Source organism: Gorilla gorilla, chromosome 4 (genome assembly GCF_029281585.2).
Source record: "Gorilla gorilla gorilla isolate KB3781 chromosome 4, NHGRI_mGorGor1-v2.1_pri, whole genome shotgun sequence".
Lineage (NCBI taxonomy): Eukaryota > Metazoa > Chordata > Mammalia > Primates > Hominidae > Gorilla > Gorilla gorilla.
The window spans coordinates 81,348,016-81,372,963 of NC_073228.2; the positions used below are offsets into that span (position 1 = coordinate 81,348,016).

A 24,948-nucleotide genomic window follows, 5' to 3' on the forward strand; every position below is an offset into this window, starting at 1 on the left:
GAGGTCAGAAGTTCAAGACCAGCCTGACCAACATGGTGAAACCCCGTCTCTACTAAAAATACAAAAATTAGCTGGGCTTGTTGGCACAGGCCTGTAATCCCAGCTACTGAGGAGGCTGAGGCAGGAGAATTGCTTGAACCTGGGAGGCAGAGGTTACAGTGAGTCGAGATTACGCCACTGCACTCCAGCCTGGGTGACAGAGCAAGACTCTATCTCAAAAAAAAAAAAAAAAAAAAAAAATTAGCCTGGCATGGTGGCAGATGCCTGTAATCCCAGCTCCTCAGGAGGCTGAGGCATAAGGATCACTTGAACCCAGGGAGCGGAGGTTGCAGTGAGCTGTGATAACACCATTGTACTCCAGCCTGGGCAACAGAGCGAGACTCAGTCTCAAAAAAAGAGAACCGAAAACTTATTTTAGAACTTAAAAAATACAATAACCAAATTAAAAAGCTCAGTTGGGCTGGGGGTGGTGGCTCACACCTGTAATCCCAGCACTTTAGAGAAGCTGAGGTGGGCAGATCACTTGAGCTCAGGAGTTCAAGACCAGCCTGGGCAACATGGTAAAACCCCCGTCTCTACCAAAAATACCAAAAATAAATTCGCAAGACATGGTGGCATGCACCTGTAGTCCCAGCTTCTTGGGAGGCGGATGTGGGAGGATTGCTTGAGCCTGGGAGGCAGAGGTTGCAGTGAGCTGTGATCATACCACTACACTCCAGCCTGGGCAACAGAGGTGAGACCCTGTCTCAAAAAAAAAAAAAAAAAAAAAAAAAAACTCAGTTGGATATACTCAACAGCAGAATGGAAGTTACAGTGAAAATAATAATGGAGGTCAAGGAAAGAATCAGTGAACTGGAAGACAGACAACAGAAATTAGCCAATTTGGACAACAGAGAGAAAAATGACTGTGGCAGGGCATGGTGGCATGTGCCTGTAGTCTCAGCTACTCTGGAGGCTAAGATGGGAGAATCACTTGAGCCCAGGGGTTCAAGACCAGCCTGAGTAACATAGTGAGACCCACTAAAAAATAAAAATATAAAAGACTAGAAAATAAAAATAAACAGAATCCCATGGACCTGTAACAAAAGATCAGCTGGGCACGGTGGCTCACACCTGTAATCCCAGCACTTTGGGAGGCCAAGGTGGGTGGATCACCTGAGGTCGGAAGTTTGAGACCAGCCTGACCAACATGGAGAAACCCCATCTCTACTAAATATACAAAAGTAGCTGGGCGTGGTGGTGCATGCCTGTAATCCCAGCTACTTGGGAGGCTGAGGCAGGAGAATCGCTTGAACCCAAGAGGCAGAGGTTGCGGTGAGCCAAGATCACGCCATTGCACTCCAGCCCGGGCAACAAGAATGAAACTCCATCTCAAACAAACAAACAAACAAACAAAAACCTGACATTGATGTCATAAGAGTCCCAGAAAAAGAGGAGAAAGACGGTAGGACTAAAAAAGTACTCAAAAAGACAATGGCTGAAAACTTCCCAAATTGGTCAGAGACATAAACCCACAGCTTCAAGAAGTCCAGCAAACACCAAACAGGATAAACCCAAAGCAATCTCAAGATATATCATAATTAAACTTTTGAAAACTAAAGACAAAGAAATAATCTTGAAAAATAATTCATGACAACCAGCTTCTCATCAGAAACCACAGTGACCAAAAGAAAGTGACACAAAAACTTTTCAGGTGCTGAGAGAAAAGAACCGTTACTCCAGAATCCTATACCCAGCAACAATGTCCTTCAAGAACGAAAAGGAACTCTAGACATTCTCAAATGAAGGAAAACCAGCAACATGTGTTACTAACAGAACTATTATTTAAAAGGGGCAAAAGGAGGTACTCTAAACAGAAAGGAAACAATAAACTAAACTTTGGAATATCAGCAAGGAAGAAGGAAACAAAAATACCTGTAAATATAATAAGCTTTTCTTCATTTCTTGACTTTTCTAAATTATGTTTGATGTTTAAAAGCAAAAATTCTGGCTGGGTGTGGTGGCTCACGCCTGTAATCCCAGCACTTTGGGAGGCCGCGGTGGGCAGATTGCGAGGTCAAGAGATGGAGACCACCCTGGCCAACACAGTGAAACCCCACCTCTACTAAAAATACAAAAATTAGCTGGGCGTGGTGGCACTCGCCTGTAGTCCCAGCTACTTGGAAGGCTGAGACAGGAGAATCACTTGAACCCGGGAGGTGGAGGTTACCATGAGCTGAGATTGCACCACTGCACTCCAACCTGGTGACAGAGCGAGACACTGCCTCAAAAAAAAAAAAAGCAAAAATTCTAACAGCCTGATACTGCTATAAACGTATGTATAGGAAATATTTAAGACAAATATATTAAAAACAGGGGGAGTAAAGAGACATAGAGAGAGAGGTATGGCTTCTATATTTCACTCAAGCTGATAAAATGACATCAGTATATTGTAATATGTTTTGTATATGTCATAAAATACTTAGAACAACTATTAAAACAGCTATATAAGGTGATGTTCAAAACACTATAGAGGGCCGGGCGTGGTGGCTCACGCCTGTAATCCCAGCATTTTGGGAGGCCAAGTCAGGCAGATTACCTGAGGTCAGGAGTTCCAGACCAGCCTGGCCAACATAGTGAAAACTCCATCTCTACTAAGAATACAAAAATTAGCTGGGTGTGATGACAGGAGCCTGTAATCCCAGCTACTCAGGAGGCTGAGACAGGAGAATCGCTTGAACCCGGGAGGTGGAGGCTGCAGTGAGCCAAGATGGCACCATTGCACTCCAGCCTAAGTGACAAGTATAAAAATCCGTCTAAACAACAACAACAACAACAACAACAACAACAACACTATAGAGAAGCACCACTCTAGAATGGCAGAATAAAGACCCTAAAAAATCTGCTCCTCCATGAAAGAAAGAAAAACTCTAAAAAATTTTGCAAAAATTAACTTTTACATAACTGTGGAAGTTAACCAACAGCTTGCAACAATCTGAGGAGTGTTTAAGAAAAACAGCTGAATCTTGTTAAAGAGCAAACTTTGGGCTGGGCATGCTGGTTCACAACTATTATCCCAACACTTTGGGAGGCTGAGATGGGCAGATCACTTGAGGCCACGAATTGGAGACCAGCCTGGGCAATATAGTGAGACCCCATCTCTACAAAAAAAACATGAGAATTAGCCAGGCATGGTGCTGCATGCCTGTGGTCTCAGCTACTTGGGAGGCTGAGGTGGATCACCTGAGCCCAGGAAGTCCAGGCTGCAGTAAACCATAATCATGCCACTGCACTCCAGCCTGGGCATCAGAGTGAGACCCTGTCTCAAAAAAAAAAGAAACTTTGTGTGTTTTAACTTGCCCCATTCCCATTATTCCATTATTCCCATGCCTCTCTCTCCAGTTCTGCAAAAGACAAAAATTGGAAACCTCATAATCATGGTGGCCATGAGAAACAGAAGACTAGCAACCACTGGTGGGAAAAGAACAGGTTTGGAGCTTCTCAAGAAGCCCATTCTCAGGTAACCGTCACTATTATGCCTATCTGGCAGCTTGCTGAGACTCAGGGCTGGAGAATATGATCAAACTTAGAGTCACTCTGTGTGAATAGTCCCATCCCCAGAGTAGATGAGCAATCAACAGCAACTGTTTAACACTGCAGCTGCCTGAAGTGACAATACCAGTTGAGTAAAACAAGGGGCTAGACAAAAAAAAAAAAAAAAGGAAAATCTGGGGAATGAGATGGCCACATGGGCCTTGAAAAGCTTATTCCTGCATGTAAAGAACATGCGCTTACCCAGGAAGGACCTGAAAAGCCCCTAACCTTGAACCTTGGCTGACCTTAAGGCTCTGTGCAACCAAGAAGTAAAGGCTAAGGCAGAGTTGTAAGCTGCTGGGAGAATTGAAGACATGCACAAACACACACACACAGACCTTGAAGAGAGTGGGAGATTTATTGCTTCAAGGCATTTCAGGAAATCTCTGTCCAATCATTAGCTGGCCAGTAAGCTAACCAACCAGAGACTTCAGTGGCTGAATGCTACAAAGAATACAGACTTTACAGAATTGGCACAGGGTGGCCACTAAACAAACATATCACAGAAACAACAGCAACAACAAACACTGGGAATTGGTGGAGGTAGAATCTGATGCTCAAATTTTTCACATTACATAATTTAAAATGTTGTTTTTAACTAAAATGTACAAGGTATGCAAACAAAAAGGAAAATATGGGCCGGGCATGGTGGCTCACACTTTTAATTCTAGAACTTCAGGAGGCCCAAGGCAGGAAGATTGCTTGAGGCCAGGAGTTTGAGACCGGCCCAGAAACACAGCAAGATCTTGTTTCTGTATTCTTTTTTAAAGTAAGAAGTTTTGGCCAGGCACGGTGGCTCACACCTGTAATCCCAGCATTTTGGGAGGCCAAGATGGGTAGATCACCTGAGGTCAGGAGTTTTGAGACCAGCCCAGCCAACATGGTGAAACTCCGTCTCTACTAAAAATACAAAAATTAGCTGGGCTTGGTGGCACACACCTGTAATCCCAGCTACTCAGGAGGCTAAGGCAGGAGAATCGCTGGAACCCGGGAGGCAGAGGTCACAGTCAGCTGAGATCATGCCACTGCACTCCAGCCTGGGCAACAGAGCAAGACTCTGTCATAAAATAAAAATAAAAATTAAATTAAATTAAAATAATAAAGTAATAAGTTTTTTTAAACATTAAAAAAAGAAAAACATGGCCCATACACAGTAAAAAAGCAGTCAACAGAAACGATCTCTGAAAAAGCCCAATGTCAGAATAACTAGAGACAATAAATTAGCTATCATAAATATGTTCACAGAACTAAAGAAAACAATGTCTAAAAAATTAAGGGATACCCAAAGAAATGAAATATTTATTTAGGCATAAATATAACAAAATATGGGCTGGAAGTGATGGCTCATGCCTGCAATCCCAACACTGGGAGGCTGAGCCTAGGAGTTAGAGACCAGCCTAGGCAACACAGTCAGACCCCTGTCTCTAACAAAAAATATATATATATTTTTTTTTTTAATTAGCCAGGCATGGTGGTGCACACCTATAGTCCTAGCTACTTAGGAGGCTGAAATGAAAGGATTGCCATGAGCCCAAAAATTCAAGGCTGTAGTGAGCTGTGATGGCACCAGTGCACTCCAGTCTGGGTAAACAGAGCAAGACTTTCTCTCTTTAAAAAAAAAAAAAAAAGTACACATCTATATGGGGAAAACTACAAAACTCTGATGACAGAAATCAAAGATGAATTTTTAAAAAATGATATCCCATGTTCGTGGATAGGAAGACTCAATATTGTCAAGATGCCAGTTCTCCCCAATTTGATCTACAGATTTAATGCAAATCCCAATCTAAATCCCAACAAGTTATTTTGTGTATTTCAAAAAACTGATTCTGAAGTTTATATGGAGAGGCAAAAGACCCAAAATAGCCAACACAATATTGAAGAACAAAGTTGGAGGTGTGACAATACCCAACTTGAAGACTATTAAGGCTGGGCGTGGTGACTCACGCCTGTAATCCCAGCACTTTGGGAGACTGAGGCGGGTGGATCACGAGGTCAGGAGTTCAAGACTGGCCTGGCCAAGATGATGAAACCCCATCTCTACTAAAAATACAAAAATTAAAAATTAGCTGGGCATGGTGGCAGGTGCCTATAATCCCAGCTACTCAGGAGGTGAGGCAGAGAATTGCTTAAACCCAGGAGGCGGAGGGTGCAGTGAGCCAAGATTGCACCACTGCACTCCAGCCTGGGCAACAGAGCAAGACTCTGTCTCAAAAAAAAAAAAAAAAAAAAAAAAAAAACTATTGAAAAGCTATAGAGGGCCAGGCACGGTGGATCATGCCTATAATCCTATAATCCCAACACTTTGGGATGCCGAGGCAGGCAGATCACCTGAGGTCGGGAGTTCGAGACCAGCCTGACCAACATGGAGAAACCCCATCTCTACTAAAAATACAAAATTAGATAGGCGTGGTGGCGCATGCCTGTAATCCCAGCTAGTCAGAAGGCTGAGGCAGGAGAATCACTGAGAGGTGGAGGTTGCAGGGTGAGCTGAGATCGTGCCATTGTACCCCAGCCTGGGCAACAAGAGCGAAACTCCGTCTCAAAAGAAAAAAAAAGCTATAGAGGGCCGAGCATGGTGGCTCACGTCTGTAATCCCAGCACTTTGGGAGTCCAAGGTGGGTGGATCACCTGAGGTCAGGAGATCAGGTTGGTCACCAGCCTGACCAACATAGTGAAACCCCATCTCTACTAATTAGCCAGGTGAAGTGGTGCACACCTGTAATCCCAGCTACTTGGGAGGCTGAGGCAATAGAATTGCTTGAACCTGGGAGGCAGAGGTTGCAGTGAGCCAAGATTGTGCAGCCCGGGCAACAAGAGTGAAACTCCATCTCAAAAAAATTAAAAAGCTATGGTGGCTGGGTGCGGTGGCTCATGCCTGTAATCCCAATACTTTGGGATGATCATTTGAGGTCAAGATCACTTGAGGTCAGGAGTTGGAGACCAGTCTGGCCAACATGGCGAAACCCCGTATCTACTAAAAACACAAAAATTAGCCAGGCATAGTGGTGCACACCTGTAAGCCCAGCTACTCGGAAGGCTGAGGCACAAGCAATTGTACTCCAGCCTAGGTAACAAAGACTCAGTCTTTAAAAAAAAAAAAAAAAAAGCTATAGTATCAAGACATTGTGGGATTGGTGAAAGAACAGACAAATATATAAATGGAACAAAACAGGGAGCTCAGAAATAGACCTACATAAATATTGTCAACTGATCTTTGATAAAAGAGCAAAGGCAATATAATGGAGAAAAGTCAGTCTTTCAACAAATGGTGTTGGAATAACTGCATCTCCCATGCTCAGGATGAAGTTGGATGCCCATCTTACTCCATATACACATATTAACTCAAAATGATCAAAGACCAGCCAAGCACGGTGGCTCACGCCTGTAATCTCAGCATTTTGGGAGGCCAATGCAGGCAGATCACTTGAGGTCAGGAGTTCGAGACCAGCCTGACGAACATGGTGAAACCCTGTCTCTACTAAAAATACAAAAATTGGCCAGGTGTGGTGGTGCATGACTGTAATCCCAGCTACTGAAGAGGCTGAGGCAGGAGAATCGCTTGAACCCAGGAGGTGGAGGTTGCAATGGGCCAAGATCATGCCACTGTACTCCAGCCTGGGCAACAGAGCAAGACTCTGTCTCAAAAAAAAAAAAAAAATCAAATACCTAAATATAAGAGCAAAAACTAAAACCATTAGGAGACAATACAGGGATAAATTTCATGACCTCGGATTTGGCAATGGACTGTTTTTTTTTTTTTTTTTTTTTTTGAGACAGGATCTGGCTCTGTCAATCAGACTGGAAGGCAGTGGTGCAATCACAGGTCACTGTAGCCTTGACCTCTTGGGCTCAAGCAATCCTCCCACCTCAGCCACCCAAGTAGCTAGAACCACAGACAAATGCCACCACATCGAGTTAATGTTTTTTTTTTCTTAAAAACGAGGTCTCACTATATTGCCCTGGCTGGTCTCAAATTCCTGGGCTCAAGTGATCCTTTTGCCTCAGCCTCCCGAAGTGCTGAGATACAGAAGTGAGCCACTGCACCTGGCCAATGGATTCTTAGACATGACATCAGAAGCAGAGGCAATAACAAACAAAAAAGATAAATTGATTTGGGAGGCCAAGGCAGGCAGATCACGAGGTCAAGAGTTCGAGACCAGCCTGGCCAACATGGTGAAACTCCATCTCTACTAAAAAATACAAAAAATTAGCCGGGTGTGGTGGCGGGCACCTGTAATCCCAGCTACTCAGGAGGCTGAGGCAGGAGACTCACTTGTACCCGGGAGGCAGAGGTTGCAGTGAGCTGAGACACTGCACTCCAGCCTGGGCAACAGACTGAGACTCCGTCTCAAAAAAAAAAAAAAAAAGATAAATTGAACTTTACCAGCATTGAAACCTTTTTGTGTGAAAGAACACCATCAAGACAGTGAAAAGACAATCTGCAGAAAGAGAGAAAATATCTGCAAATCATGTATCTAACAAGGTTTAGTATGTAGAATATATAAAGAGTGCTTACAACTCAACAAAAAGACAACCCAATTATTAAATGGGCTAAGGGTGTGAACAGGCATTTCTCCAAATATATACAAATGGCCAAAAAGCACATAAAAATATACTCAACAGCTAGGCATGGTGGCGCATGCCTGTAATCCCAGCTACTCAGGAGGCTGAGGCAGGAGAATCGCTTAAACCTGGGAGGCGGAGGTTGCAGTGAGCCGAGATCGCGCCACTGCACTCCAGCCTGGGTGACAGAGCGAGACTCTGTCTCAAAAAAAAAAAAAAAAAAAATATATATATATATATACACACACACACACACACACACACACACACACACACACTCAACAGGCTGAGGCAGAAGGATTGATTGAGCCCAAGAGTTTGATCCCAGCCTGAGCAACATACTGAGACCCTGTCTCATTAAAAAAAAAAAAAAAAGATACTCAACATCATCAATCATTAGGGAAATGCAAATGAAAACCACGATAAGGTACAATTTCACACCCACTAGGATGATTATAACGAAAAAACTCAGAGAATTAAGTGTTGGTGAAGATGTGGAGAAGTTGGAACCCTCATACTCTGCTGGTGGGAATGTAAAATGGGCAGCTGCAGTGGAAAAGAGACTGATAGTTCCTCAAAACATAAACGAAACTGCCATATGACCCAACAATTCCAATCCTAATATATATCCACAAGAAAGGAAAAATGAAAACTTATGCCAACACAAAAACTAATCCATGACTGACCATAGGAGTACTATTCATAATAGCCAAACGGTAAAAAAAAAAAAAGTGTCCATCAACAGATGAATGGATAAACAAACTAGTATACACATACAATGCAATATTACTCAGCCATCAAAAGGACTGAGGTACTGGCCAAGTGCGGTGGCTCACGCCTGTACTCCCAGCACTTTGGGAGGCCAAGGCAGGCAGATCACAAGGTCAGGAGTTCAAGACCAGCCTGACCAACATGGTGAAACCTCATCTCTACCAGAAATACAAAAATTACCCAGGTGTGGTGGCACGCACCTGTAATTCCAGCTACCTGGGAGGCTGAGGCAGGAGAATTGCTTGAACCCAGGAGGCGGAGGTTGCAGTGAGCTGAGATCGTGCCACTGCACTCCAGCCTCGGCAACAGAGTAAGATTTTGTCTCGAACAATAACAGCGACAACAAAACACTGAGATACTACATGCTACACCATAGATGAACCTTGAAAACTGCTAAGTGAAAGAAACCAGACACAAAGGGCCACATACTGTGTGGCTGCCGAGGGACAGAAGGTGAAGGGATAAGGAATGATTGCTGAATGGGTACTAGATGTTCTTCTGGGATGACGAAAATGTTCTGAAAATAGAGACAGGTGGTGGTTACACAACATTGTGAATGCACTAAATGCCAGTGAATTCTATACTTTAAAATGATTGTATATTATGTGATTTTTCACCTAAATTTTTTTAAAGCATGTATATCAGAGAAAAATTGTTAAGTAAAATTAATTCAGCCTTTGAAGAAATGTTTGGAAAAGCTATTTGAAATGTTTACATTCTAAAATTCAGTCTGTTTCTTACAATTTAATCAAATGGACAAGAGGAGACCAGGTGATACAACTTCTTGAAGGACACATGGGTGAACACAGGCCCGGCTGGGTTGGGAAAGTCAGCCACAAGAACACAGCCATATAATGGTTTTATCTCAAATGCCAATTTATTTTATTTAATATACTAAGTCTACATATTAAAGTGCTATTCTTAATTCATAACGTCAATGACTTATGTGAAATACTTTTGAAATCAATGGCTTACTGTGTGCAAGTTCTCCTCCATCCTTCAATACTGCCAGCCCACGAGCCCAGGGTGGAGGCACCCTACACTTTCTTTCATTCCACAGGACTCAACAACAATCCAGTGATCAAAGGTATTCAACAGGAAAATAACTTTAAAAGGGCTTTTTTAGGAAAAAGGCTTTATTCCTACAAGTGATTTTGTTCTTTCCCTCTCCAGTGGAGTGGCTTCTCCACAAAACACTGGTGGTATAAGAAATCCTCTCAACCGACATATAATTTTAAGTATGCACTAGTGACACATCAGTTACTCCAGGTTACATGTAACTCACTCTACTGACTCTCAAGGCTCCCCCTTTGGTACACCTCAGGTTGTGTCAATTTTGTAAAATGTCACCTTTAACATATACAAATAACTGGCCTCTCAGCTGGATAAAATTCTGTTAATCAATTTCTGAGTTCCTCAAATAAGGGGCAGTAAACAACTACGAAATTGTCTGCTAGTACTGTAAATATTCGCCAGTACTGTAAACGCCAGACTCGAAGATTGACATGTGATTGTTAATCTGGGTCTGGGGAAAACACTAGATCATATTCCCCAGAACTGGATTGCTTTGGTCAAGAAATATGATTGAGGTCAGGCGCAGTGGCTCATGCCTGTAATCCCAGCACTTTGGGAGGGTAAGGCGGGTTGGTGGATCGTTTGAGCCTCAGTAGTTCAAGACCAGCCTGGACAACATGGCAAAACTCTGTTTCTACTATTAAAAATAAAAATAAGGCCCAGTGTGGTGGCTCACGCCTGTAATCCCAGCACCTTGGGAGGCCAAGGCAGGTGGATCACCTGAAGTCAGGAGTTTGAGACCAGCCTGACCAACATGGTGAAACCTCATCTCTACTAAAAATACAAAAATTAGCCAGGCATGGTGGTGCACGCCTGTAATCCCAGCTACTTGGGAGGCTGAGGCAGGAGAATCGCTTGAACCCAGGAGGTGGAGGTTGTGGTGAGCCGAGATCGCGCCACTGCACTCCAGCTTGGGCAACAAGAGCGAAACTCCATCTCAAAAAATAAAGAAATAAAATAAAATAAATAATAATAATAAAAATAAAAGAAAGTGTAAGTGGAAGATAACTTAAAAAAGGAAGTATGTCTGGCAATCATAGAGTGGGATTGGAAAAAAAAAGAGAGGAAATTAAAATGTTTACTTAATAAATGGAGTTGACAGAACAATCTTAAAATACCAGTCCATGGAAGAAAAATAAGAGATATCGCTGGGAACCACTGAAGTTCAAATTAGAATGCCTGGAACTCATCACGGATACCATCCTTAGAAGTAGATCCAGAAAGAGGTTGTGAGATTCCCACCTACCTCTTCGCCGAGGCTGGAGACTTGGCCACAATTACTGCATTCCTGTAATCTGGGATCTGTGACAGACAAGAAGTCAGGTATTACTGCATGTCAACAAAAAGGAAAATTCCAACAGACCCAAAAATGCTTGGCTAGTTGAAAGTTTTCCAAAAAAAGAAAAAGTTCAAAGTAAAATTCTCCTTTGGAAAATGAAGAAAGGAACCTGCCTATGAAAAAATACTACTAACTTGTGAGCCACACAGACTTCTTTTAGGAAAAAAGTAGGGATAATTGGTGATTAGCTCTTATCTCTGCCAGCAAATACTAATGATGCAGTGTAAAGATGTTTCTATATATCTCGTCAACAAGAATCCTAATTACATGTAATTTCAAAGTACAAGGATATCCAATTCAATCTGAATACAAGCTGATTGTCAAATTCCAAATTACTGCAGTCCAAACAAATGGCTATTTAACATATCGCAGTCATAACATGTTGAAGCAACCAATTTGTTAAAGGATAATCGGCCCAGCACTATTTTTAAAAAATATATTAACTATATTCTCATTGCTTTTTTCTCACAATTACACCAATGAATTTTAATATGAGCAGTTAATAACACCTAGCAATATGTATAAAACAATGCCTACCATACAAGCACTAAATAATAACTACTTAGCAAATGAACAAAAAATGATTAATTGAATAATTTAGTACAGTTGCCTCCAGCATAATCACATGGCTCAGCTGTATCTACAGGAAAGCCTAATTTGTCCAACACTCTCAGGAAGTAAGGCAGTAAAATATATTTCCATTTGGGCACTTTCATTATTTTTGCTGACAGTCTTTCTAAACTTTTTCATGTACTTCCTTGTCTCATCAAACATCATCAAACATTACCAAACCCAGCCAAGAAAAGATAGAACCAAGAGAACAGTTAATAACAATTAAAGGACCTAAAAGAAAGGACTCTAACAAAAACAAGTCTATTGTCTCTACGGAGGTTAAAATGGGAAATTATATACAACAAGAAAGAACAAGTTATTATGAAAAAGAACCAAAAATAAAACTAGGGGGAAGAAGTTATTATGGTCTAAAGAAACCCAGTAGCTGGCTGGCTTAACAGCAGAATAAACACAACTTTAAGAACAAACCAGGGAAGATCAAGCCAAGGAATTTCCCCAGAATGCTATATATAAGTATGCAAAAAGTAAAATAAGTTTTTAAAAGTTATAGAGACTAGATCCAAAATTTTCAGGACCTAATAGTTCCCAAAGGAAAATAATAAAAGAAATAGAAGGGATGAAATACTTAACAGATTAAAAAAAAATTCCCAAAGATGGCCAGGCACGGTGGCTCATGCCCATAATCCCAGCACTTTGGGAGGCCAAGGTGGGCAGAACATCTGAGCCAAGACCAGCCTGGCCAGCATGGTGAAACCCCCTCGCTACTAAAAATGCAAAAAAAAATTAGCCAGGCGTGGTGGTGCACACCTGTAATCCAGCTACTCAGGAGTCTGAGGCCGGAGAATTGTTTGAACCCAGGAGAATTGTTTGAACCCATTTAAAATGTCTCCAGAAAGAATTACTATGATTCTTTTCATTAAAATTTTTCATTAAAATGAAAAATTATCAAGCCGGGCACGGTGGCTTCACGCTTGTAATCCCAGCACTCTGGGAGGTTGAGGCGGGTGGATAATCTGAGTTTGGGAGTTCAAGACCAGCCTGACCAACATGGAAAACCCCCTTTCTACTAAAAATACAAAATTAGCCAGGTATGGTGGCCCATGCCTGTAATCCCAGCTACTCGGGAGGCTGAGGCAGGAGAATCGCTTGAACCTGGGAGGCGGAGGTTGTGATGAGCTGAGATTGTGCCACTGCACTCCAGCCTGGACAACAAGAGCAAAACTCCGTCTCAAAAAAAAAAAAAAAAAAAAAAAGAAGAAAAGAAAAATTATCATGTATGCAGAAAGACACAGGAAGAGACCATCAGGGTATAATTTGATATTCATGAATCAAATATTCATCACTGGAAAAATGATACAATTCCACATTTTCTTGCAAGGCAACAATCAAATGCTTTATGAAACTTAAGAAAGGAAGATCCCTACCAGTAGGTCAAACTGTGAAAAGGACTGCCTGACACATCCCCAGCAATGCAGCGGAAGGCAACAGACACTGTCAGACGCCCTCAGAAGAGATGGCAAAAGTTGGCTGGGCGCGGTGGCTCACACCTGTAATCCCAGCACTTTGGGAGGCTGAGGCGGGCAGATCATTAGGTCAGGAGATTGAGACCATCCTGGTTAACATGGTGAAACCCCATCTCTACTAAAACTACAAAAAAATTAGCCAGGCGTGGTGGTAGGTGCCTGTAGTCCCAGCTACTGGGGAGGCTGAGGCCCAGGAGAATGGCGTGAACCCGGGAGGCGGAGCTTGCAGTAAGCTGAGATTGCGCCACTTGCACTCCAGCCTGGGCGACAGAGTGAGACTCCGTCTCAAAAAAAAAAAAAAAAAAAAAAAAAAAAAAAAAAAAAGAATAGATGGCAAAAATTTCAAGGCAACGAGCATCCTAGTACCAGAATGTTCCTTCTGACTCTGGCAGAAGGTGCTTAAATTCCAGTGACAAACACAAGAGATGGAGAAAGGGTCAGCATCAAAACCTGAAGAATAGGATCACTAAGTGACAAGAAGGCACAGTGCCACAGTATAATTAGCAGTGTTTTCTTCTTTCTTGGTGATGTAAAATAATGTAAGCCTGGACTGACAGCACCTTAGATTCAGTGAAACATGAATATCTATCCCCTGCTTTAAGAGGCTCTAACACACAAAAACAAAAGAGACAAGATACGTATACTATAAAAAGGCAATACAGGCCAGGTGTAGTAGCTCATGCCTGTAATACCAGGACTTTGGGAAGCTGAGGCAGGCAGATCACTGGAGTTCAGAAGTTCAAGACCAGCCTGGCCAACATGGTGAAACCCTATCTCTACTAAAAACACAAAAATTAGGCCAAGTGCGGTGGCTCACACCTGTAATCCCAGCACTTTGGGAGGCCAAGGTGGGCAGATCACCTGAGGTCAGGAGTTCAAGACCAGCCTGACCAACAAGGAGAAACCCTGTCTCTACTAAAAGTACAAAATTAGCCGGGTGTGGTGGCACATGCCTGTAACCCCAGCTACTCGGGAGGCTGAGGCAGGACAATCACTTGAACCTGGGAGGTGGAGGTTGCTGTGAGCCAAGATCATGCCATTGCACTCCAGCCTGGGCAACAAGAGCGAAACTCCATCTCAAAAAAAAAACAAAAAACAAAAATTAGCCAGATATGCTTGCTTGAACCCAGGAGGCGGAGGCTGCAGTAAGCCAAAATCGCACTCCAGCCTGAGCGACAGAGAGAGACTGTGTCTCCAAAAAAAAGAAAAAAGCAATACACAAAAATTCCTTTTTAACACTGAGTTCCCACACATTAAATTTTTTTTTTTTTTTTTTTTTTGTGAGATGGAATCTCACTCTGTCGCCCAGATCACGGCTTGATGTAGCCTCGACCACCTGGGCAACTTCAACCTCCCAGGCTCAAGCAATCCTCCCACTTCTCATCCTCTTGAGTAGGTGGGACCACAGGCATGCACCACCACACCTTGTTAATTTTTGTATTTTTTGTAGAGACAGGGTTTTGCCATATTGCCGACGACGGTCTTAAACTCCTGGACTCAACTGATCCAACCTCCTCAGCCTCTCAAAGTGCTGGGATTATAGGTGTGGGCCACCACACTCAGCCCTGACTTCTTCTCAACAATGAAACTACAATGGGGATTTTTTCAAGTAGAAGGCAGTGTCATCCTCAGGTAGAAGCCTGCACTACAGGCAATGACTAGCGTTAGGCTTCCAGCCTGACCTTGCAACGAGCACAAGGGTGCCCCAGCCTTCGTTCTTTAGGCTCACCCACCGGGCATCCCTTAAGAGGTGCAATTGCCATTTGTGCCTTGAGACATTGGCACACAACATGCCTGTGTCTTGAATGGAAACATCCCCTAAAACAACAAGATGTCAACAGCAACCCACATAAGTCTATAGCGACTGCTCTATTTCTTCCAAAATGACAGGTTTCTCCATGCGGCTGGTTGCTAACTGAACCACGTTCAATGCTCACCCTCTCACTCTCTCTCTGCCTAAACCTCTTCATCCTTCCCTATCAAGACATTTGCCAATTTTATCTCACCTTCTCTCTCAACTGAGAATAATATTCAGGTAAAACTAGGCCAGGCACAGTGGCTCACACCTGTAATCACACTGCTTTGGGAGGCTGAGGCAGGAGGATCGCTTGAGGCCAGGAGTTTGAGACCAGCCTGGGTAACACAGCAAGATTCTGACTCTGGAAATATTTTTTAAAAATTAGCTAGGTGTGGTGGCACACCTCTAGTCTCAGCTACTCAGAAGGCTGAGGTGGGAGAAATCTCTTGAGCCCAGGAGTTCAAGGTTGCAGTGAGCTATCATGGCACTACAGCACTCCAACCTGGGTGACAGAGAAAGACCCTGTCTCAAAAAAAAACATAAAATTTTTCAGGTAAAATTAAAGTCTCTATTATTTTTTTAATTTGTTAGAGTATTTTTGTTTTCTTTTTTGTTTTTTTGAGACAGTCTCGCTTTGTCACCCAGGTAGGAGTGCCGTGGCACCATCCTGGCTCACTGTAACCTCCACCTCCCAGGTTCAAGCAATTCTCCTGCCTCAGCCTCCCAAGTAACTGGGATTACAGGCACGCGCCACCACATCCAGCTAATTATGTATTTTTAGTAGAGATGGGGTTTCACCATGTTGGCTAGGCTGGTCTGAACTCCTGACCTCAAGTGATCCACCCGCCTCAGACTCCCAAAGTGCTGGGATTATAGGCGTGAGCCGCTGCGCCTGGCGTAGAGTTTTTATGTTTCTTGTGTGTAACTTTAAAGAAAAAAAAAAGCAGAATATTTTACATTTTTCTCTTTCAAAAATACTTAAATTCATTTTCTCTATAAGGACTTATAACAATTGCTGGAGAATGGGGAAACCCTGTACTCTTACCAGAAAGAAGTTCCTCAGAAACCTATAAACTGCCATCTTTTAAATACAGTACTGTAAAAAGAAGTTATCTAGAAAAGTTATTAAAGAGAGAAATAATTTATATAAGAAAAACAGCTAAGGCCAGGTGCGGTGGCTCATGCCTGTAATCCCAGCACTTTGGGAGGCTGAGGCAGGCAGATCACGAGGTCAGCGTTCGAGATCAGCCTGGCCAACATGGTGAAACCCCATCTCTACTAAAGATACAAAAAATTAGCCAGGTGTGTTGGCGCATGCCTGTAATCCCAGCTACTCGAGAATTGCTTGAACCCGGGAGGTGCAGGTTTCAGTGGGCTGAGATTGCGCCATTACACTCCAGCCTGGGAGTGACTCCATCACACCCACCCCCCCAAAAAAAAAAAAAGAAAGAAAGAAAAACAGCTAAAAGCAAAATAGCTAAGTACAGTATAAATTAACATTTTAAAAGCTTTCTTAAATAGTAAGTCACAAAAATGCTAACTCATATCAAAGAAATACAAATGTAGCTATATTAAAATTAAACATCTGATTTATCCCAGGATTCAAGGGTGGTAATAAACCACATTAACAGAATGAAGGAAAAAAAATGATCATCTCCACTGATACAGAAAAAGCATCTGACAGATTCAACACCACTTCAGAACAGTGGTTCCCTAGGGTGGAAGGAGGCAGGGGGATAGGACAGAGAAGGAGCCCATGAGCAGCTCTAAGTTATGATGATGACTCTAGTTTTCTTGCTGGGAGGGGGGATCATGGATGCTGACTATTATAACTGGATGGACAGAGAGACAGGATGGATAGATGGATACATAAAACAGAACCAGGATCAAGCATAGACTAGCAATGAGAGTAAATTACTCATTACAATCATATCTAGTCCAATTCTAGGTACTTGAGGTCCAAAAGAAAAAGCAATTTTAAGAGCTTAACTAAAGAAACAAACTGCAGATTCAGAATTCTAAAATGCGTTGGATTATAGCTATAAAGTATAATGGTACTTTAAGTAGAATACATCAAGTTTTAATCCTTTAGGGGTATCCTAAGGAAATGGAAATACATCTTTCAACCTTAATCAGAATGTTAAAATAAAAAAGTTTGAGCTAGCTCACCTCTTCTTGAATATACTGTAATAAGAAGGGAGATGCTCTTAAATTGTCAACAGGAATATTGAAGAAGCCCTGAATTTCCTTCTGGTGTAAATCCATAGTAATAAGATGAGTTAGACCTTTGAAAATAAAGCAGACACAAGCAATAAATAGTTTTGTTTTTGTTTTTTTTTTTAAGATGGGATCCCATTCTGTCACCCAGGCTGGAGTGCAGTGGCATGACCATAGCTAACTGCAGCCTTGAACTCCTAGGCTGAAGCAATCCTCTCACCTCAGCCTTGAAAGTAGCTGGGAATACAGGTGCATGCCACCACGCCCAGATAATTCTGTATTTTTAGTAGAGAAGGGGTTTCATCATATTGGCCAGGTTGGTCTCGAACTCCTGACCTCAAGTAATCCTCCTGCCTCAGCCTCCCAAAGTGCTGGGAATACAGGCATGAGCCACTGCACCCAGCCTATAAACAGTTTAAAAACAAGTTGCACTGTACGAAATAGGTACTACATAAAATACTATATACAATAAGTTACTATTAAAAAATTGCTGTCCAGCCGGGCACTGTGGCTCACGCCTGTAATTCCAGCACTTTGGGAGGGCGAGGCGGGTGGATCACAAGGTCAGGAGTTCAACGCCAGCCTGACCAATATGATGAAACCCCATCTTTACTAAAAATACAAAAATTAGCTGGGCGTGGTGGCGTGCGCCTGTAGTCCCAGCTACTTGTGAGGCTGAGGCAGAAGAATCGCTTGAATCCGGGAGGCAGAGGTTGCAGTGAGCCAAGATCATGCCACTGCACTCCAGCCTGGGTGACAGAGCAAGACTCCGTCTCAAAAAAAAAAAAAAAAAAAAAAATTGCTCTCATGGCCAGGCACAGTGGCTCACACCTGTAATCCTAGCACCTTGAAGGCCAAGGCTGACAAACTGCTTGAGCTCAGGAGTTTGAGATCAGCCTGGGGAACATGGCAAAACCCCGTCTCTACAAAACAAAAATTAGCCAGGCATGGTGGCGCACATCTGTAGTCCCAGATACTCAGGAGGCTAAGGTGGGAGAATCGCTTCAGTGCAGAAGGTCAAGGCTGCAAGTGAGCTGAGATTGAGCCACTGCACTCCAGTCTGGGTGACAGAGTGAGATCTTGCCTCAAAAAAATAAAAAATAAGGCCGGACACGGTGGCTCACGCCTGTAATCCCAGCACTTTGGGAGGCCGAGGCGGGTGGATCACCTGAGGTCAGGAGTTGGAGACCAGCCTGGCCAACATGGCGAAACCTCATCTCTACTAAAAACACAAAAATTAGCCAGGCATGGTGGCACGTGCCCATAATCCCAGCTACTCGGGAGGCTGAGGCAGGAGAATTCGCTTGAACCTGGGGGGGCGGAGGTTGCAGTGAGCCGAGATCGCACCACTTCACTCCGACCTGGGTGAAAGGGGGAGACTTGGTCTCAAAAAAAAAAAGACAAAATTGCTCTACCATCAAAAAAACTCAGCACTTGTATTTTTCAAAAAAAAATTTTTTTTTTAGTACTGTGAGATGCCTGATTTTCACATCAATTTAAAGTCTTGGTCAGGTGCATTGGCTCACAGCTGTAATCCCAGCACTTTGGGAGGCTGAGGCAGGCGGATCACCTGAGGTCAGGAGTTCAAGACCAGCCTGGCCAACACGGTGAAACCCCGTCTCTACTAAAAATACAAAAATTAGCCAAGTGTGGTGGCATGTGCCTGTAATCTCAGCTTCTACGGAGGCTGAGGCAGGAGAATCACTTGAATCCAGGAGGTGGAGGTTGCAGTGAGCTGAGATCATGCCACTGCACTCCAGCCTGGGCGACAGAGCGAGACTCCATCTCGAAAAAATAAATAAAAAATAGTCATAACATAGCAAAGATAATAGTAATACAGAAGAGTCTTTAAAAATTATATTAGAGCAGATCAAATCTTCTTGAAGTTTAACAGGCATGGCAAAGCCCAATCTTAAGATAACAAGTCAGCCAGGTGTGGTGGCTCATGCCTGTAAACCCAGCACTTTGGGAGGCCGAGGCAGGAGTATCACTTGAGCCCAGGTGTTTGAAAATGGCCTGGGCCACATGGTGAGACTCCATTTCTACTAAAAATACAAAAAACTAGTCAGGTATGGTGATGCATGCCTGTAGTCCCTAGTTACTCTGGAAGCTAAGGTCGGAGGATCACTTGAACCCAGGAGGTCAAGGCTACCTCCTGGTAGTGAGCAGTGATCACACCACTGCACCCCAGCCCGGGCAAGAGGACTGAGACCCGTGGGGAAAAAAAAAAGATATCAAGACAAACTGCACCAGCCTGGAAATTGGAGAAAACAGAAAACCTTCACCACCTTTGTAACGATCACCAGAAAAGTGTAAGGAAAATTCAGTATGAAAAATTGTTTAAAGCATTACTTGCCCAAAAGAACAAGAAAATAAGTCTGGAGGCCCATCAAGCAAGGCTGGTAGAGAAGATGGGCCCTTTCCTGAAGATTCAGCAGGCAAGCCTGCTCCCCTCACCAGCTGCCTGTCATAGTGTTTACAATGGGGTAGGCTCCTGAGGTTGCTTCGGGTTGAGTTTTTAATTTTATTTTTATTTTTTTGAGACGGAGTTTTGCTCTTGTTGCCCAGGCTGGAGTGCAACGGCATGATCTTGGTTCACCGCAACCTCCACCTCCCGGGTTCAAGCAATTCTCCTGCCTCAGACTCCCGAGTAGCTGGGATTATAGGCATGTGTCACCACACCCAGCTAATCTTGTATTGTTAGTAGAGACGGGGTTTTTCCATGTTGGTCAGGCTGCTCTCGAACTCCCAACCTCAGGTTATCGCCCACCTTGTTCTCCCAAAGTGCTGGGATTACAGGCGTGAGCCACCGCACCCTGCCTAGTTTTTAAATGTTTGTTTTACATTTGCCTTTACTGAAAAACTATCTTAGAAAGTTTATTCTGGGCTGGGCGTGGTGGCTCACGCCTGCCTGTAATCCCACACTTTGGGAGGCTGAGGAAGGTGGATCACCTGAGGTCAAGAGTTCGAGACAAGCATGGCCAACATGGTGAAACCTCATCTCTACTAAAAATACAAAAATTAGCCAGGCGTGGTGGTGGGCACCAGTAATCCCAGCTACTCAGGAGGCTGAGGCAGGTGAATCGCTTGAACCCAGGAAGTGGAGGTTGCGGTGAGCCGAGATCGCGCTACTGCACTCCAGCCTGGATGACAGAGTGAGACTGACTCAAAAATAAAAAATAAAAATAATAATAATTAGTTGGGCATGTTGGTGTGTGCCTGCAATCCCAGCTACTCTGGGGGCTGAGGCAGGAGAATTGCTTGAACCCGGGTGGTGGAGGTTGCAGTGAGCCAAGATCATGTCATTGCACTCCAGACTGGGCAACAGAGCAAGACTCCGTCTCAAAAAACAAATAAAAAAAAAGAAGGTTTATTCTACAATAAGTACCTGTCTTAAAATGCAGTGATATGGGGACTTTTATTCTATTCACTCTGTGCAAATGCTCCGTGATACATACCTTCTAAAATCATATACATTCAGGCTGGCTATGGTGGCTTGTGTCTGTAATCCCAGAATTTTAGGAGCCCAAGGCAGGTGGATCATTTGAGGTCAGGAGTTCGAGACCAGCCTGGCCAACATGGCAAAACCCCATCTCTACTAAAAATACAAAAATTAGCCGAGTGTGGTGGCACGCACCTGTAGTCCCAGCTACTAGAGAAGCTAAGGTACAAAAATCGCTTGAACCCAGGAGACAGTGGTTGCAGTGAGCCGAGGTGCCACCACTGCACTCCAGCCTGGGCAACGGAGCAAGACTCCATCTCAAAAAAAAAATAAATACAACAGAATAAAAATTAAAATAAAAAAATCATAGGCCGGGTGCAGTGGCTTACGCCTGTAATCCCAGCACTTCGGGAATCTGAGGCGGGCAGATCTCTGAGGTCGGGAGTTTGAGACCAGCCTGACCAACATGGAGAAACCCTGTCTCTACTAAAAATACAAAATTAGCCGGGCGTGGTGGCGCATGCCTGTAATCCCAGCTACTTGGGAGGCTGAGGAAGGAGAATCGCTTGAACCGGGGAGGTGGAGGTTGCGGTGAGCCAAGATCATGCCATTGCACTCCAGCCTGGGCAACAGGAGCGAAACTCCATCTCAAAATAAATAAATAAATAAATAAAATCATATACACTTATACAAGCGCGCACACACACAAACACAAATATATTGACACACATACCCAATAACAACTATGAAGTTATTTAGAAACACAGGAAAAATACTTAGGTTGTTACCTGAAAATGCCTGACACAGAATAATATGTATCTTTTCCAATATATGCCTATCTAGGCAGGCACGGTGGTATATGCCCATAGTTCCAACTACTCAGGAGGATCACTTGAGCCCAGGAGTTCAAAGATCATCCCACATAGCTTCCCAAAGCATTGGGATTGCAGGCGTGAGCCGCTGTGCCCAGCCATTACTTTGATATTTCTAAGGTAAAAATAAAACTCCAGCAGGGTATGGTGGTTCATGACTATAATCTCAGCACCCTGGGAGGCCGGAGCAGAAACATCCCTTGAGGCCAGCAGTTCAAAACCAGCCTGAACAACATAGTAAGACCCAGTATCTACAAAAAATTTAAAAATTAGCAGGCAGGGTGGTATGTGCCTATAGTCCTAGCTACTTGGGAGGCTCTGGTGGACTTCTTGACTGTAGGAGTTCAAGTTGCAGTGAGCTATGATCACGCCACTACACTCCAGCCTAGGTGACAGGGCAAGACCCTGTCTTAAAAAAGAGAGAATAAATAAATAAAACTCCCAGGCCCCCAATTAATTGTGAAACATCTGCCATTCTTACCAGCTTTGCACATCATGGAAGCCAGCAATTTAGAGACAATGGAGCCTCTTTTTCTCATCTTGCACTGCTTGCTGTAAGGAAAGTAGGGTATCACGCCGATGATGCTCTTGGCACAAGAGGTCTTACATGCATACACCATGATCAGGAGCTCCATGATGGTAGTGTTCACGTCCCTGTAACAAAGACACAGCAAATCTCATCAAGGGATCTACAACACAGTATTCCCTGTTCCAAAAAGTGTCAGCAGTGTGTTACTCATGCCTTTATACAACCTAAGGTGCAAGGCAGAAAAAAACCAACCAATAAATTCCTCTTTTCTCAGGCCTCCATAAGATCCCCCATCATCTGCTCTCAACTGACCACCCTACTTAAGTACTCTCAGAGGAGTGTGTCCACAAGCTCCCACTATGTGCATCTGTGCCCCAGGAGTTGGCCTGCCCTCAGTCATCAGTCAGAGGAAATTTCCATGCCAGTGGCCCTAAAATTAATCCCTCCAAATGGCACACCTATGTAAGGAATTCTCTCTCCTCTCCTGCCTCCACCACTGACAACCCATCGGCCACAAACATTCTGTTACTTCCATTAACACGACTCATAACCACTCTCCCCTCTGCTCCCCTTTGCTGTACTTCTTACACTATCTCCAATTTATCTACTCTCAGTCCCTCCCAAATAGTCCAGTGAAGCTTTGTTTTCATAAAGGTCATCAGTGGCCTCCATGCGGCCATGTCCACGGTCACTTGGCTTCCAGAATGCCCCTCTCTGGTGTCCTCCTTCCACCCTTGGTTTCTTTTGCTGGTTCCTCTTCTCCCCAGCCTCACGTCCCAGGACTTGCTCATGTGTCCTCTCTTTCTGTTCCCTCTCGTCCTTTGGGCTTCTCATCTAATTTCACAGCTTCATAGATGGTGGCAACTCTCAAATTTACAACTCCAGTCCAAACTTGAGGATCCGCCCCTCCCCTCCTGCCTGGCCACACCTGACCCTGTTCAGTCCTCCCACAGCAGCTCACACCGCTAAGGGGCTTGCTCTAGGCGTTCCCACTGCCTGCAATGCTTTTCTCCCCACCTAGTCACCTGACTCTCCTTCACCTTCTCTAGTCTCTGTTCAAATATCACCTCCACAATGAGGCCTACCCTGTCCGCCTCTCTCTGCCCTCTCACCACTATCATCTCACCATGCTGTCTTATTTTTTTCCAAACCATTCATCACCTTCTAGATAATCTATGTCTTTATTATACTCACTTTATGTCTTCCTCCACTGGAATATAAACTCCACAAGGACAAGGACTTTCTCTGTTTTAATCATGGAGGCATCTCGCATACGTGTAACTAACTGTAATTCACATATTGTAGACATTCAAAATAAGTATTTGTTAATGAAAGAAGGAGTGAATGGAAACAGAACATTCAGGTGAGTAGGTTCTCTGTCACTATACAACAAGTCTGACATCTGATGAGTTAAAAGAGACTTTCACCCTGTTAATTAACTTAGGAAAAAAAAAGATTTTCAGAAAAGTATTCTATGGGAAGGATAAGAGTGGAGGAACAAGGCTTTCCATTACTGAACTCAGATAAGGACAGTCTTGTTTGAAATACAGGAAAACTTCAGTTAATGGATGGAATTTTCTTAATTTTAAATTTCTCTTATATTTTTAGTGCTACCACTAATCTGTAGTAAAATGAAGTATAAGATGTATCTGACAACACTAAATCATTTTTTTGTTTGTTTTTGAGACGGAGTTCTGCTCTTGTTGCCCAGGCTGGAGTGCAATGGCATGATCTCGGCTCACCGCAACCTCCGCCTCCCAGGCTCAAGCAATTCTCCTGTCTCAGCCTCCTGAGTAGCTGGGATCACAGGCATGCGCCACCATGCCCGGCTAATTTTGCATTTTTAGCAGAGAGAGCGTTTCTCCATGTTGGTCAGGCTGGTCTTGAACTCCCGACCTCAGGTGATCTGCACGCCTGGGGCCTCCCAAAGTGGTGGGATTACAGGCTTTTTTTTTTTTTTGAGACGGAGTCTCACTCTGTCACCCAGCCTGGAGTACAGTGGCACCATCTTGGCTCACTGCACCCTCTGTCTCCTGGGTTCAAGCGATTCTCATGCCTCAGCCTCCCAAGTAGCTGGAATTAGAAGCGCATATCACCACGCCCAGCTAATTTTTGTATTTTCAGTAGAGACAGGGTTTCACCATGTTGGCCAGGCTGGTCTTGAACTCCTGATCTGCCCGCCTCGGCCTCCCAAAGCTCTGGGATTATAGGTGTAAGCCACTTCGCCCAGCCTTTTTTACCCAGGCTGGAATCCAGTGGCGTGATCTCAGCTCACTACAACCTCTGCCTCCTGCGTTCAAGCAATTCTCGTGCCTCAGCCACCTGAGTAGCTGGGACTACAGGCGCTCATGACCACGCCCAGCTAATTTTTTGTATTTTTAGTAGAGACAGGGTTTCACCGTGTTGGCCTGGCTGGTCTCAAACTCCTGGCCTCAACTGATATGCCTACCTCGACCTCCCAAAGTGCTAGGATTACAGGCATGAGCCACCACATCTGGCCCTCAACACTAAATGTTATTTCATGGTATTTCACAAAGAAGACCATGACGTCCAGACTCTGCAACATGGACAAGACTGAGAACCCGAGTTAACACAAGCTTACATCAGGTATGGAACAATGCAAAATGAGACACGGAGAGAAAATGAAAGGGGTGCTGAGTGATTCTGATTA

General features: G+C 43.8%; 1 protein-coding gene across 9 annotated transcripts in view; it reads right to left on the bottom strand.

Moving 5' to 3' along the window:
* The window catches only part of PRPSAP2 (phosphoribosyl pyrophosphate synthetase associated protein 2), a 76,108-nt gene that overhangs the window by 31,094 nt on the left and 20,066 nt on the right, over positions 1-24,948 (bottom strand). For all 9 annotated transcript variants that reach the window (XM_031011269.3, XM_063706610.1, XM_031011268.2 and 6 more), the window contains 3 exons: positions 22,230-22,402; positions 17,387-17,502; positions 11,231-11,286 (listed from right to left, as the gene is read on the bottom strand). In XM_031011269.3, the coding sequence (XP_030867129.1) occupies positions 11,231-11,286; positions 17,387-17,502; positions 22,230-22,402 (345 nt within the window). The remainder of the gene's footprint in view (positions 1-11,230; positions 11,287-17,386; positions 17,503-22,229; positions 22,403-24,948) is intronic.